General features: G+C 51.5%; 1 protein-coding gene across 1 annotated transcript in view; it reads right to left on the bottom strand.

The window, feature by feature from the left end:
* The window catches only part of SYNJ1 (synaptojanin 1), a 49,437-nt gene extending 46,503 nt beyond the window's left edge, over positions 1-2,934 (bottom strand). The window contains exons 1-2 of the mRNA XM_058800586.1: positions 2,889-2,934; positions 1,394-1,537 (exon numbers count right to left, since the gene is read on the bottom strand). Coding sequence (XP_058656569.1) covers positions 1,394-1,517 — 124 coding nt within the window. The 5' untranslated portion in view covers positions 1,518-1,537; positions 2,889-2,934. The remainder of the gene's footprint in view (positions 1-1,393; positions 1,538-2,888) is intronic.
* Between the last annotated feature and the right edge of the window lie 11,724 nt (positions 2,935-14,658).

Genomic DNA, 14,658 nt, shown 5'->3' with positions numbered 1-14,658 from the left:
ACTGCGACCCAACCCACCAGTCAGAACCCCAAGGACACTGCTGTGCACATTAATGATGAGCTCCCCCTAAGCACAGAACACAAGGGGAGCGAGGCTTCCAAGCTCCTTCAGGGCTGCCTTCCTCTGCTCGGTAACAACAAGGTGGGGAAGGACTGTGACATGGGATTTAATTCTTAGGAAAGGCCATTTATCCAGGTGCCTGCAGTGTACCCTGCCAAGAGAAGCGACTCACTGCCCTTTTCCAGCATAACCTTCAGGAATAAACCATTTCTCATCTGTTAGCCCTTAAGCAGCTCAAACACGTTCGCTAATTACCAAAAAGGATAAAACAACCTGTTCCACAAATCTTCAAAATATTTCACAGCTTGCACTAAACCTGTTTGCTGCCTTTATGACCGGACACTTAGCCGAAATCCACACCACAGTGCCTTACGGATACTGCTGCCAAAGCCAAGGAGATTACTTAAATACATGGCAAGCAGAAACTGTACCAGGAAAAGAAACAGAACTTTAAAAACAGGAGCAAAGCACCCACTGTTCACCTGGGCCATCACACAGCTGCAGCAGCCACGTCAGTCACTGCCTGGCCTCTAACAGGTGCTGGCTAAGGAGAAAACTGCTGCCATGGAAAGAAAGCTTTCTGCAGAGGAGCCAAAACCCAGCTCAGGAAAGCTGTGCAACCGGGTGCTTTGACTTCCTAAAGAACACAAACACATTTTATAATATTACCTATTTTAAAAGTCTATGTAGAGGCCTTAAGGTTCTCTTCTGCACTTCTCGTTCTAGTATTCTCCAGCAAAACAAAAAAGGAGGGGGCAAAAACTTAAGGAACTATCTCACGCGTTTTTCACTTAAGACATGTAAAAATAACTTTGCAATGCAAGACATCCTGCTTCAAAATATTACTCATTTTATTACAAGAGAGAGCAATACTCAGTCTAGAGGGAGATGAAAAAGATAGTGACAAAATAAAGCTAAAAACCAAAAAGCTATCAAATATCACACAAAATGAGATAAAACCAAATTATGATATAACATTCAAGAACACAGAATTTATTGCTATGAAATGCAACATCAGAATTAGCTGGTCAGCGAGTTATCACATGTTCAAAATAGGGTTGTTCAGAACCCAAGAAACAAGGCGATGTTGGAGGCAATCGTAAAAAAGTTTAGTGGACACGAAAATATAGATGTATAAAGAAACGTAATGAAACGTGCAACACTCTCCCTCTACACATGAAGATAAGAAACTGTCTCTTTTCTCATTTAAACCAGAAGCCTCTTCATCAGCAGACAGAAAAGCAGCAGAGTTGCTTCTCTCCCTCCCCCAAATGCAACGGCTCACACAGTGCCAGGTGTGCCACCCCTCCCACACAAACCCCGACGGACTCACAGAGGACAGCCACGGCTCCGGACTCGAACATGAGGCACTCCTCCCTGCTCCTGGTCTCCACCATCACGCTGAAGGGAGGCGGGTCCAGCTTGTGATACACTCGGAACCCCTTGCTGAAAGCCATGGTGCCTCGGCAGGGCAGCCCTGGCAACACAGGATGGATGGTGTTAGTGATCCAGCCTGTGACAGACTGGGTATCCCTTGCTGAAAGCCATGGTGCCTCGGCAGGGCAGCCCTGGCAACACAGGATGGATGGTGTTAGTGATCCAGCCTGTGACAGACTGGGTATCCCTTGCTGAACGCCATGGTGCCTCGGCAGGGCAGCCCTGGCAACAGAACGGTGTTAGTGAAACCCCCCTGCAAAGCTCGTTTGAATCCTTTCCCAGGGATTTCACGTGTTCAACAAAAACTAGCAACAAATCCCCTGCTCCCCCGTCCTACCTCATGAGATTTGGTTTCTCTAAGTCCAAAAAAATACAGGGATTACCTAAAGGTGGCATAAGAGTGTTTCAAAAACAAAACTAGCCAGAGAAACACCCTTCAACATCTGGATTTATTTGATAGCTTGCTTAAGACAACGACAATTTTACAGAATCCCACATTGGTTTGTGTTGGAAGGGACCTTGAAGCTCATCCGGTGCCACCCCCGTGCCATGGGCAGGGACACATTTCAGTATCCCAGGTTAATCCAATTCCTGTCCAACCTGGCCTTGGATAATTCCAGGGATCGGGCAGCCACAGCTTCTCTGGGCACCTTGTCCCAGGGCCTCAACACCTTCTCAGGGAACACACCTAAATCTAACCCTACTCCATTTTAGCTTAAATTTCTTTCCCAAAACTTGATAAACAGGATTTCTTCTCATGAAAATGAAACAAAAAAAAGGTTTTCCAGCTACCAGCAATATGGAAGAGCAACAGCCACCTTAATGGTATACTAGCGCCAAAAGCAGAGGGAGAGCCTTCAATTTTTAGATCTATTTCACCAATTCTGCCCTTGTACAAAAGAACAGGATATTTTAAACACTGAAGCCGTCAAGACATTTTAAAGGACTGAACAAACACGTCAACCTATTTTTGGCTTTCCCCCCGCCTTCCTTCACGAAAGCAGCGTTTGATTTGGATGCAAACCCTGCCCTGCGGCGGCCGAAGCATCGCAGTGCCGTGCTGGTGACGCTGCCTGCCAGCCACACGCGAGCGCGATCCTGAAAACCGCTCCGGAACTCTCTCAGCGCAGCAAACCATAAAGAAACGCGAGAGCAGCCCCATCGCCGTGCTAAGCATCGGCAGAACGGGCACAGCGAGGGTCTCTCGTTGCGGGGCCTGCCCTCCCTTGCCGGCAGCTCCGTGCCCTCGGAGCAGCGCGCACCGCCCGCCCCGGCCTCTGCCCGACCCCGCGGGGCCGTCGCAGGGACCGGCCTGGCCCATCCCGCAGGAGCGCCCCGAGCCCGCAGGAGTCCCCCGAGCCCCGGCCGGCCCGCGGCGCCGCCCCGCTCACCGTGCGCCCGCCCGGCCGCCCCGCCCGGTGCCGCGGACCGGCGGGATCCGCTTCCTCCCGGCCCGCGTCCTTCCTTCCTTCCTTCCTTCCGCACTGCGCCGCCCGCCCCGGAGGGGAGGAGCCGGGGGCGGGCACTGGCCCGAGCCGGGACGGAGCTCTGGATTGAGCTAACCGAGCACAGCCAGCGCCGAGCCGCGCTGCGGGAGCACCGCGAGGAGCGGAACCCGAGGGAAGGGCTCGGGAACAGCCGTGCGGACAGAGCCGCCTTCGAGTCACAGTGCCGGGCAAAGGCTGCCGTACTCACAGCGCCGCCCTACTCACAGCGCCGGGCACAGGGCTGCCGTACTCACCGCGCTGTAATATTCACAGCGCCGGGCACAGGGCTGCCGTACTCACAGCGCCGGGCACAGGGCTGCCGTACTCACAGCGCTGCTATATTCACAGCGCCGGGCACAGGGCTGCCGTACTCACAGCGCCGCCCTACTCACAGCGCCGGGCAAAGGCTGCCGTACTCACCGCGCTGTAATATTCACAGCGCCGGGCACAGGGCTGCCGTACTCACAGCGCCGGGCACAGGGCTGCCGTACTCACAGCGCTGCCCTACTCACAGCGCCGGGCAAAGGCTGCCGTACTCACCGCGCTGCCCTACTCACAGCGCCGGGCACAGGGCTGCCGTACTCACAGCGCTGCCCTACTCACAGCGCTGCAATATTCACAGCGCCGGGCACAGCGCTGCCGTACTCACAGCGCTGCAATATTCACAGCGCCGGGCACAGGGCTGCCACACTCACCGCGCCCCGGCTCGGCTGACAGCCGTCTGAAGCCAGCGTCTTGCAGCTGCAGTCATGGGATAGAGCCGTGGGATATCCCGAGCTGGAAAGGACCCCAAAGATCATCGCGTTCTACCCCTGGCCCTGCACTGACACGCCAACAGTCCCACCCCCAGCAACCCTGGCAGCGCTGACCGAGCCGAGCGCACAGAGCGGCTCCGAGTTCGGCCGAAGAGACCAACACAGCCGAACGCGGCCGACAATCTCCGAATTGAGCCGACAACAGCTGAATTTAGCCGAACAGCTGTCAGCCTTGTGGGCAGCGTGCATCATTGCAGGCTCGGGATTAAGTGAAATGCGCTAAGGAAACCAGCTCTGGGGAGGGAGGACGGGAGGGGGCGAGGAAGAGAAATCCTCTCTTAATAATCACCAATTCTTCTGTCAAACTCATCACAGCAGAACAGCGTGAAGACTGAACGTGTAAGAAGATGTGGAGAAAAACAGAGAATCTGACAGGAGCATCGAAGGCACAAGTGCACGAATTTCCTTTTTTGCTTGGATTTACACTCAGAAGTTGTAAGGAATTAGGGAATGAGAAAGGACATTTCAGAAGAAGAAAAAATTGCTGCTGTTACAATCCTAGCAAAATCTTTTGCTCTAGCTAATAAAAAAAATTAGTCAAAAAAAAACTACCAAAAAAAAAACAAGTGGGCTTTTTTTTCCTTCAGTATTATATTAATTGGTGGCATATGGTATGTTGTTTCATTTCTCAGTATTATTAACTCTGTGTAATTTGTGTTTTGAGTGAAGCAAACTTTCCAGATGGATTAGTTTGTCTTTGAGATAGGACTAATTTCAAGAGGTTTCTTTCAAATATTTCTGATAGGTATTATTGATACTTTGGTTTTGTTTACTGTAAGTATAAACATACACATTTGGTAGGGCCAGCTGGGCTGCTGGAGTTTTGGGTGTGAATTCATTAGCTAACTTTTGTGAAACACAGAATAATTACGTAAGTTAACAACAAATTACCCAGTTACCCAATTTATCTAGCTACCCTACCTAAACGCAAAGTTTTACGTCTTACCAGTTTTTTTCTGTTCTTCTACTCCAAGAAGCTGTTACAAAAAACAAAGTGCTGTTATTTTTCTGAAGAGCTTTCTTCTACAACGAGCCCTTCACTGCCCTTGAGTCTGAGAGACTAAACAACTGCAGCTGCTCTGAGGGCTTTTATACCTGCTGGGATTCGCCCCCTCCCTTTTCCCGGGTGCCATGGGAACGAGAGGCGGGCACCATCGGGGGTATATTAACCCCAGCCTTGGCTGAGGGCCTTCATTCCCTCTCTGGGATGTGCTGAGGTAAGAGCTCTCCTCTCATTTCAGTAAAGAGGCTCTTTTAGCTCATATCAGCTTGTTTCCAGCAGGTGTTTTTGGGCAGCTGAAGCAACAGAGGCTTGGAAGATTCTGTGAAGAAAACACCATGGAATACAGGAAGTATTTAAGCTCATGATTTTGGGTTTTGTGCTTAGGGGTGGTAAAACACCATTGCAATTTCTTGTGTTATCTATGTTCGCTTGTCTTCTTGGTTTTAGGAGGGGCACAGTTTCCAGAGGTCCCTGGTTCTGTCAATTACAACTTATTTTGCAGCAGATATATCATGTTATAAGAGGCATCTTCCCAGTGTCAAGGACCATGTTTGAGGTTGAGGCTTCAGGTGAGTTGAGGATTGTGACTGGGAGGAGGGAGGGTGAGCAGGTATCCAGTCAGGAGTTCTTGGGAGGGGGCTTGCAGGCAGCAGGGTGAGAAATGGTGCTTATTTGTGTATTTGAGGGCCTGCCCACACAAGGCTGTTCAGAAGCCTAGCAGAGGCATTCCCATGTCTTAGAGCACACAAGGTCATCCACTGCACTCACAGGAGTGCCATTTAACTTTGCCTTTCTCTTACCCAGGTGCCACTCCTAAGGAAGGCCACAGCCTTGGAATCAGGATGAAGCTGGAGCCTGAAGGAGCCAGGCACACTCAGGAGAGGGCAAGTAGCTGCCTTGCAGGGATTTGGCCCACATAACTCAGGACTCACACTTTGGTTTTGGTTTTCTTTATTGCAGCTGACCGAGAGGCTCACAGGCCATCACAGAGCCCTCCAAGGCAGACTCATTTCAGGTGCAGCGTGGATTCCCCTCACCGATCATCCAAAAGATAAGTCTGGGGCCTTGGCCCGGAGATGACGGAGTAGCAGGTTGGGAGTTCTTGGGACAGATTCAAAAATGAGCAGAGGGAAAAGCAATCTTCTGCAAGGGCCTCTTAGGATAGCTAAAGGGAGAGGCTCTACTTTTGATGGCAGCTTTCAGGCGGGCAGTGCAGAACAGCTCCGGTCTGTGTCCTGTTGTCCGGTGTGCCGTGTTCCCTGGTGTGTCTTTGGGGTCCCTTTTCCCCTCGAGGCCCTCCCCACAAGCATGATGTGTCGTGTTTCATGTCCCCCCTGTTTGTCACGTTCTGTGTCACGGGTGTGTGCACACGTTTGTGCCGGAGCTGTTCTGCCCTGCCGCATGGCCTGCTGCAGTAGGACAAGCCTTGGGGAGTTGGAATTTATAATGTGGGCTGTACTTGGGCTCTAGATGCTGTTCCTAGATTGACATAAGGTGTTTGCAGCTTGTGAGTTATCCTGGTGGTGTTTGACATATGTTCTAACTTTCTTTCAGGTGCAGATGCATTCCACGTGTGGCAGAGGGTCGGGGTTAGGAGGTGCCGGGCCTTCTTAGGAGCGCGGTGAGTAGCAGAGTGGTGGGGTTTTGGCCGATGCGGTGCCAAGGTCAGGCACTGATGTTTGGTTCTCTTTACTCTAGCTGTCTGAGAGACACCAGCCCGGTGCCAGCAGGACCTTCCCAGCTGACGAGAGGCCTTTCTTTGCACCTGACAGGGACCAGCATCCCCAGATGTCTGAGAGATAAGTAGAGGGCTGTGACCCACAGTGGGGATGAAGGCATGGTGCTGGTTTGGGAATTACTGGGAGGGGTTTTTGAGTCCAGTTTGGAGTGGGGGGTGTTCATTAAGTGGCTCATTAGGCCCCATAAATACAAAGTCTCACTTTTGATCACAGGGCTGAGGTGTGCAGCAGGGCAGAGCAGTCCCGGTGTGTCTCGTGTCACTTGTCTGTTGTCCCTTGTGTGTTGTTTGTGTATCTCCTGTCTTTTACCTTAGGCCTTTGAGGGCCCTGTCAGTACCCCTGGCATCGTTGTTAGCCTCTGTGATCTCTGCATTCCCTGGTCTGGCTCCCGGGCCACAGAACTTTTGACTGGGGAGCTCAGACAGGCATCAGACTCTCTTCTCTCTTTGGAAGCATCCAGTCAGGTGTCTTGTCAGGTCTGGTTCTGAGCTGTATGGACAGCTGTGCCCCACCTGGATCCACTATGGTGGATTAGGACTTGCAGTAATATGAGGTTAGGTGCAGCATTCTGACCGTAGGATTCCTAGGCATCCCTCTTTGCTGTCCTTGGAATAAATCATTCAGTTATCTTCCTCCAGGGGGGGTTCTCTGAGCCTCATCAGCTCACCATCGGTCTCAGCTCGGTCATCTCCTTTTGCATTCTCTCAGTCCTTGCAGCTGTTTTCCTTGCCAAGAGATTTCTGTCTGTGTCTTGTGCCCATTGTTTGTCACATCCTGTCCTGTGTCACGGGTGTCAGCACACATTTGGGACGGGCCTGCTCTGCCCTGCCGCACAGCCTGGTGCGATAGGAGAAGTCTTGGAGACTTGGAATGTGTAATGTGGGGTGTACCTGGACTCTAGATGGGATTTGTAGATGGACACAGGATATCTGGAGCTCTTCAGTTATCCTGCAACAGTGTGACTCTTGTCATAACTTTTTTATTCAGATTGAGATGGATTAAATCTGTGCCAGAGGGCCCCATCCCAGGTGAGGGGGTTGTCCCGAGCAGGTGAGGCCCCATTTCTCTCTGCAGCAGAAGTGTGTATGGTGACTGTGTTAGAGCTCTGTTCTTTGTCTTTGTTTTTAGGAAGTAACTCTGGATACCAGCAGCCAAGGAGAGCAGCGGAGAGAAGTGGTTGTAATTGCTTAGCCCTCAAGCACAACAATTTTTCAGCAGATTCATCGTGTCACAAGAGGGGTCTGCCCAGTGGCACGGATGATGTTTGAGATTGAGGCTTCAGGTGAGTTGAGGATGGTGACTGGGTGAGGGAGGGTGATCAGGTATCCAATTAGGAGTTCTTGGGAGGGGGTTTGCAGGCAGCAGGCTGAGAAAGGGTGTTTATTTGTTTATTTGAGGGCTCCCCCCCACAAGGCTGTTCAGAAGCCTAGCAGAGGCATTGCCATGTCTTAGAGCACACAAGGTCATCCACTGCACTCACAGGAGTGCCATTTAACTTTGCCTTTCTCTAACCCAGGTGCCACTCCTAAGGAAGGCCACCGCCTTGGAATCAGGATGAAGCTGGAGCCTGAGGGAGCCAGGCACACTCAGGAGAGGGCAAGTAGCTGCCTTGCAGGGATTTGGCCCACATAACTCTGGACTCACACTTTGGTTTTGGTTTTCTTTATTGCAGCTGACCGAGAGGCTCACAGGTCATCACGGGGCCCTCCGAGGCAGACTCATTTCAGGTGCAACGTGGATTCCCATCACCGATCATCCAAAAGATAAGTCGGGGGCCACAGCCTGGAGATGGGAGAGTATCAGGTTGGGAGTTCTTGCGCCAGATGTAAAAATTGGCAGAGGGAAAAGCAATCTTCTGCAAGGGCCTCTTAGGACAGCTAAAGAGAGAGGCTCTACTTTTGATGGCAGCTTTCAGGCGGGCTGTGCAGAACAGCTCTGGTCTGTGTCCTGTTGTCCGGTGTGCTGTGTTCCCTGGTGTGTCTTTGGGGTCCCTTTTCTCTTCCCCCCTCAATCCACTCACCACAAGCATGATTTGTTGTGTTTCATGTCCCCCTGTTTGTCACATTCTGTGTCACGGGTGTGTGCACACGTTTGTGCCAGAGCTGTTCTGCCCTGCCGCCTGGCCTGCTGCAATAGGACAAACCATAGGGAGTGGGAATTTGTAATGTGGGCTGTACATGGGCTCTAGATGCTGTTCCTAGATTGACATAAGGTGTTTGCAGCTTGTGAGGTATCCTGGTGGTGTTTGACATATGTTCTAACTTTCTTTCAGGTGCAGATGCATTCCACGTATGGCAGAGGGTCAGGGTTAGGAGGTGCCGGGCCTTCTTAGGAGCGCAGTGAGTAGCAGAGTGGTGGGGTTTTGGCCGATGCGGTGCCAAGGTCAGGCACTGATGTTTGGTTGTCTTTACTCTAGCTGTCTGAGAGACACCAGCCCAGTGCCAGCAGGACCTTCCCAGCTGACGAGGTGCCCTTTCTTTGCACTGGAGACCTACATCCCCAGATGTCTGAGAGATAAGTATAGGGCTGTGACCCACAGAGGGGATGAAGGCATGGTGCTGGTTTGGGAATTACTGGGAGGGGTTTTTGATTCAGCTTTGGAGTGGGGGGTGTTCATGAAGTGGCCCCTTAGGCCCCATAAAAGCAAAGTCTCACTTTTGATCCCAGTGCTGAGGAGCGCAGGGCAGAGCAGTCCCGGTGTGTCTGGTGTCACTTGTCTGTTGTGCATTATGTGTTGTTTGTGTGTCCCATGTCTTTTACCTTAGGGGGGCCTGTCAGAAACCTTGGCATCATTGGTAGCATCTGTGATCTCTGCATTCTCTGGCCTGGCACCCAGGCCATAGATGCGATTCTGATACCTGTCTGAGCTCCCCAGTCAGAAGTTCTCTCTTAGGAAGCATCCAGTCAGGTGTCTTGTCAGGTCTGGTTCTGAGCTGTATGGACAGCTGTGCCCCACCTGGATCCATTAAGGTGGATTAGGACTTGCAATAATATGAGGTTAGGTGTAGCATTCTGACAGTAGGATTCCTAGGCATCCATCTTTGCTGTTCTTGGAATAAATCATTCAGTTATCATCTTCTTCCTCCAGGGTTCTCTGAGCCTCATCAGCTCACCATCGGTCTCAGCTCAGTCATCTCCTTTTGCATTCTCTCAGTCCTTGCAGCCATTTTCCTTGCCAAGAGATTTCTGTTCCTGTTGTGTCCCTGTTGTCTGTCCTGTCCTGTCTGTCCTGTTTCACGGGTGTCAGCACACATTTGGGACGGGGCTGCTCTGCCCTGCTGCACAGCCTGGTGTGATAGGAGAAGTCCTGGGGACTAGGAATTTGTAATGTGGGGTTTAGTTGGACTCTAGGTGGGATTTGTAGATGGACACAGGATATCTGGAGCTCTTCAGTTATCCTGCAACAGTGTGACTCTTGTCCTAACTTTTTTTTCAGATTGAGATGGATAAAATCTGTGCTAGAGGGCCCCATCCCAGGTGAGGGGATTGCCCCGAGCAGGTGAGGCCCCATTTCTCTCTGCAGCAGAAGTGTGTATGGTGACTGTGTTAGAGCTCTGTTCTTCGTGTTTTTAGGAAGTCAATCTGGTTGCCAGCAGTCAAGGTATGCAGTTTGAGAGAAGAGGTTGTTATTGCTCAGCCCTCAAGCACAACGATTTTTCAGCAGATTCATCGTGTCACAAGAGGGGTCTGCCCAGTGTCAAGGATGATGTTTGAGATTGAGGCTTCAGGTGAGTTGAGGATTGTGACTGGGAGAGGGTGGGTGAGCAGGTATCCAGTTAGGAGTTCTTGGGAGGGGGTTTGCAGGCAGCAGGCTGAGAAAGGGTCTTTATTTGTTTATTTGAGGGCCCCTCCCAAAGCGTTTCAGAAGCCTAGCAGAGGCATTCCCATGTCTTAGAGCACACAGGGTCATCCACTGCACTCACAGCAATGCCATTTAACTTTGCCTTTCTCTAACCCAGGTGCCACTCCTAAGGAAGGCCACAGCCTTGGAATCAGGATGAAGCTGGAGCCTGAGGGAGCCAGGCACACTCAGGAGAGGGCAAGTAGCTGCGTTGCTGGGATTTGGCCCACATAACTCTGGACTCACACTTTGGTTTTGGTTTTCTTTATTGCAGCTGACCGAGAGGCTCACAGGCCATCACAGACCCTCCAAGGCAGACTCATTTCAGGTGCAACGTGGATTCCCCTCACCGATCATCTAAAAGATAAGTCGGGGGCCCCGGCCTGGAGATGGGAGAGTATCAGGTTGGGAGTTCTTCCGCCAGATGTAAAAATTGGCAGTGGGAAAAGCAATCTTCTGCAAGGGCCTCTTAGGACAGCTAAAGGGAGAGGCTGTACTTTTGATGGCAGCTTTCAGGCGGGCATTGCAGAACAGCTCCGGTCTGTGTCCTTTTGTCCGGTGTGCTGTGTTCCCTGGTGTGTCTTTGGGGTCCCTTTTCCCTTCCCCCCTCAATCCGCTCACCACAAGCATGATTTGTTGTGTTTCATGTCCCCCTGTTTGTCACGTTCTGTGTCACGGGTGTGTGCACACGTTTGTGCCGGAGCTGTTCTGCCCTGCCGCCTGGCCTGCTGCAGTAGGACAAGCCTTGGGGAGTTGGAATTTGTAATGTGGGCTGTACATGGGCTCTAGATGCTGTTCCTAGATTGTCATAAGGTGTTTGCAGCTTGTGAGTTATCCTGGTGGTGTTTGACATATGTTCTAACTTTCTTTCAGGTGCAGATGCAATCCACGTGTGGCAGAGGGTCAGGGTTAGGAGGTGCCGGGCCTTCTTAGGAGCGTGGTGAGTAGCTGAGTGGTGGGGTTTTGGCCGATGCGGTGCCAAGGTCAGGCACTGATGTTTGGTTCTCTTTACTCTAGCTGTCTGAGAGACACCAGCCCGGTGCCAGCAGGACCTTCCCAGCTGACGAGGGGCCTTTCTTTGCACCTGACACAGACTGGCATCCCCAGATGTCTGAGAGATAAGTAGAGGGCTGTGACCCACAGAGGGGATGAAGGCATGGTGCTGTTTCAGGAATAACTGGGAGGGGTTTTTGAGTCCAGTTTGGAGTGGGGGGTGTTCATGAAGTGGCCCTTTAGGCCCCGTAATAGCCAAGTCTCACTTTTGATCACAGTGCTGAGGTGTGCAGCAGGGCAGAGCAGTCCTGGTGTGTCTCGTGTCACTTGTCTGTTGTGCATTATGTGTTGTTTGTGTGTCCCATGTCTTTTACCATAGTGGGGCCTGTCAGAAACCTTGGCATCATCGTTAGCATCTGTGATCTCTGCATTCCCTGGTCTGGCACCCGGGCCATGGAACTTTTGACTGGGGAGCTCAGACAGGCATCAGACTCTTCTCTCTTTGGAAGCATCCAGTCAGGTGTCTTGTCAGGTCTGGTTCTGAGCTGTATGGACAGCTGTGCCCCACCTGGATCCATTATGGTGGATTAGGACTTGCAGTAATATGAGGTTAGGTGCAGCATTCTGACAGTAGGATTCCTAGGCATCCCTCTTTGCTGTCCTTGGAATAAATCATTCAGTTATCATCTTCTTCCTCCAGGGTTCTCTGAGCCTCCTCAGCTCACCATCGGTCTCAGCTCGGTCATCTCCTTTTGCATTCTCGCAGTCCTTGCAGCCATTTTCCTTGCCAAGAGATTTCTGTTCCTGTTGTGTCCCCGTTGTCTGTCCTGTCCTGTGTCACGGGTGTCAGCACACATTTGGGACGGGGCTGCTCTGCCCTGCCGCACAGCCTGGTGCGATAGGAGAAGTCTTGGAGACTTGGAATGTGTGATGTGGGGTGTAGTTGGACTCTAGGTGGGATTTGTAGATGGACACAGGATATCTGGAGCTCTTCAGTTATCATGCAACAGTGTGACTCTTGTCCTAACTTTTTTGTCAGATTGAGATGGATTAAATCTGTGCCAGAGGGCCCCATCCCAGGTGAGGGGATTGTCCCGAGCAGGTGAGGCCCCATTTCTCTCTGCAGCAGAAGTGTGTATGGTGACTGTGTTACAGCTCTGTTCTTTGTCTTTGTTTTTAGGAAGTAAATCTGGATACCAGCAGCCAAGGTGAGCAGCGGGGAGAAGTGGTTGTTATTGCTTAGCCCTCAAGCACAACAATTTTTCAGCAGATTCATCGTGTCACAAGAGGGGTCTGCCCAGTGGCACGGATGATGTTTGAGATTGAGGCTTCAGGTGAGTTGAGGATGGTGACTGGGTGAGGGAGGGTGATCAGATATCCAATTAGGAGTTCTTGGGAGGGGGTTTGCAGGCAGCAGGCTGAGAAAGGGTGTTTATTTGTTTATTTGAGGGCTCCCCCCCACAAGGCTGTTCAGAAGCCTAGCAGAGGCATTCCCATGTCTTAGAGCACACAAGGTCATCCACTGCACTCACAGCAATGCCATTTAACTTTGCCTTTCTCTAACCCAGGTGCCACTCCTAAGGAAGGCCACAGCCTTGGAATCAGGATGAAGCTGGAGCCTGAATGAGCCAGGCACACTCAGGAGAGGGCAAGTAGCTGCCTTGCAGGGATTTGGCCCACATAACTCTGGACTCACACTTTGGTTTTGGTTTTCTTTATTGCAGCTGACCGAGAGGCTCACAGGCCATCACGGGGCCCTCCGAGGCAGACTCATTTCAGGTGCAACGTGGATTCCCCTCACCGATCATCTAAAAGATAAGTTGGGGGCAACAGCCTGGAGATGACGGAGTAGCAGGTTGGGAGTTCTTGGGTCAGATTCAAAAATGAGCAGAGGGAAAAGCAATCTTCTCCACGGGCCTCTTAGGACAGCTAAAGGGAGAGGCTCTACTTTTGATGGCAGCTTTCAGGCGGGCAGTGCAGAACAGCTCTGGTCTGTGTCCTGTTGTCCGGTGTGCCGTGTTCCCTGGTGTGTCTTTGGGGTCCCTTTTCCCCTCGAGGCCCTCACCACAAGCATGATGTGTTGTGTTTCATGTCCCTCTGTTTGTCACGTTCTGTGTCACGGGTGTCTGCAGGTATTTGTGCCGGAGCTGTTCTGCCCTGCCGCATGGCCTGCTGCAGTAGGACAAACCATGGGGAGTTGAAATTTGTAATGTGGGCTGTACTTGGGCTCTAGATGCTATTCCTAGATTGACATAAGGTGTTTGCAGCTTGTGAGTTATCCTGGTGGTGTTTGACATATGTTCTAACTTTCTTTCAGGTGCAGATGCATTCCACGTATGGCAGAGGGTCAGGGTTAGGAGGTGCCGGGCCTTCTTAGGAGCGCAGTGAGTAGCAGAGTGGTGGGGTTTTGGCCGATGCGGTGCCAAGGTCAGGCACTGATGTTTGGTTCTCTTTACTCTAGCTGTCTGAGAGACACCAGCCCAGTGCCAGCAGGACCTTCCCAGCTGACGAGAGGCCTTTCTTTGCACCTGACACAGACTGGCATCCCCAGATGTCTGAGAGATAAGTAGAGGGCTGTGACCCACAGTGGGGATAAAAGTGGGGTGCTGGTTTGGGAATTACTGGGAGGGGTTTTTGAGTCCAGTTTGGAGTGGGGGGATGTTCATTAAGTGGCTCATTAGGCCCCATAAAAGCAAAGTCTCACTTTTCATCACAGGGCTGACGTGCACAGGGCAGAGCAGTCCCGGTGTGTCTCGTGTCACTTGTCTGTTGTCCCTTGTGTGTTGTTTGTGTATCTCCTGTCTTTTACCTTAGGCCTTTGAGGGCCCTGTCAGTACCCCTGGCATCGTTGTTAGCCTCTGTGATCTCTGCATTCCCTGGTCTGGCTCCCGGGCCACAGAACTTTTGACTGGGGAGCTCAGACAGGCATCAGACTCTCTTCTCTCTTTGGAAGCATCCACTCAGGTGTCTTGTCAGGTCTTGTTCTGAGCTGTATGGACAGCTGTGCCCCACCTGGATCCATTATGGTGGATTAGGACTTGCAATAATATGCGGTTAGGTACAGCATTCTGACAGTAGGATTCCTAGGCATCCATCTGTGCTGTCCTTGGAATTAATCATTCAGTTAGCATCTTCTTCCTCCGGGGTTCTCTGAGCCTCATCAGCTCACCATCGGTCTCAGCTCGGTCATCTCCTTTTGCGTTCTCTCAGTCCTTGCAGCCATTTTCCTTGCCAAGAGATTTCTGTCTGTGTCTTGTGCCCATTGTTTGTCACGTCCTGTCCT

This window comes from Ammospiza caudacuta, chromosome 2 (assembly GCF_027887145.1).
Source record: "Ammospiza caudacuta isolate bAmmCau1 chromosome 2, bAmmCau1.pri, whole genome shotgun sequence".
In the NCBI taxonomy this organism is placed as follows: domain Eukaryota; kingdom Metazoa; phylum Chordata; class Aves; order Passeriformes; family Passerellidae; genus Ammospiza; species Ammospiza caudacuta.
Note: the sequence above shows the minus strand (reverse complement) of the source record. Positions and strands in the feature narration are given on the sequence as shown.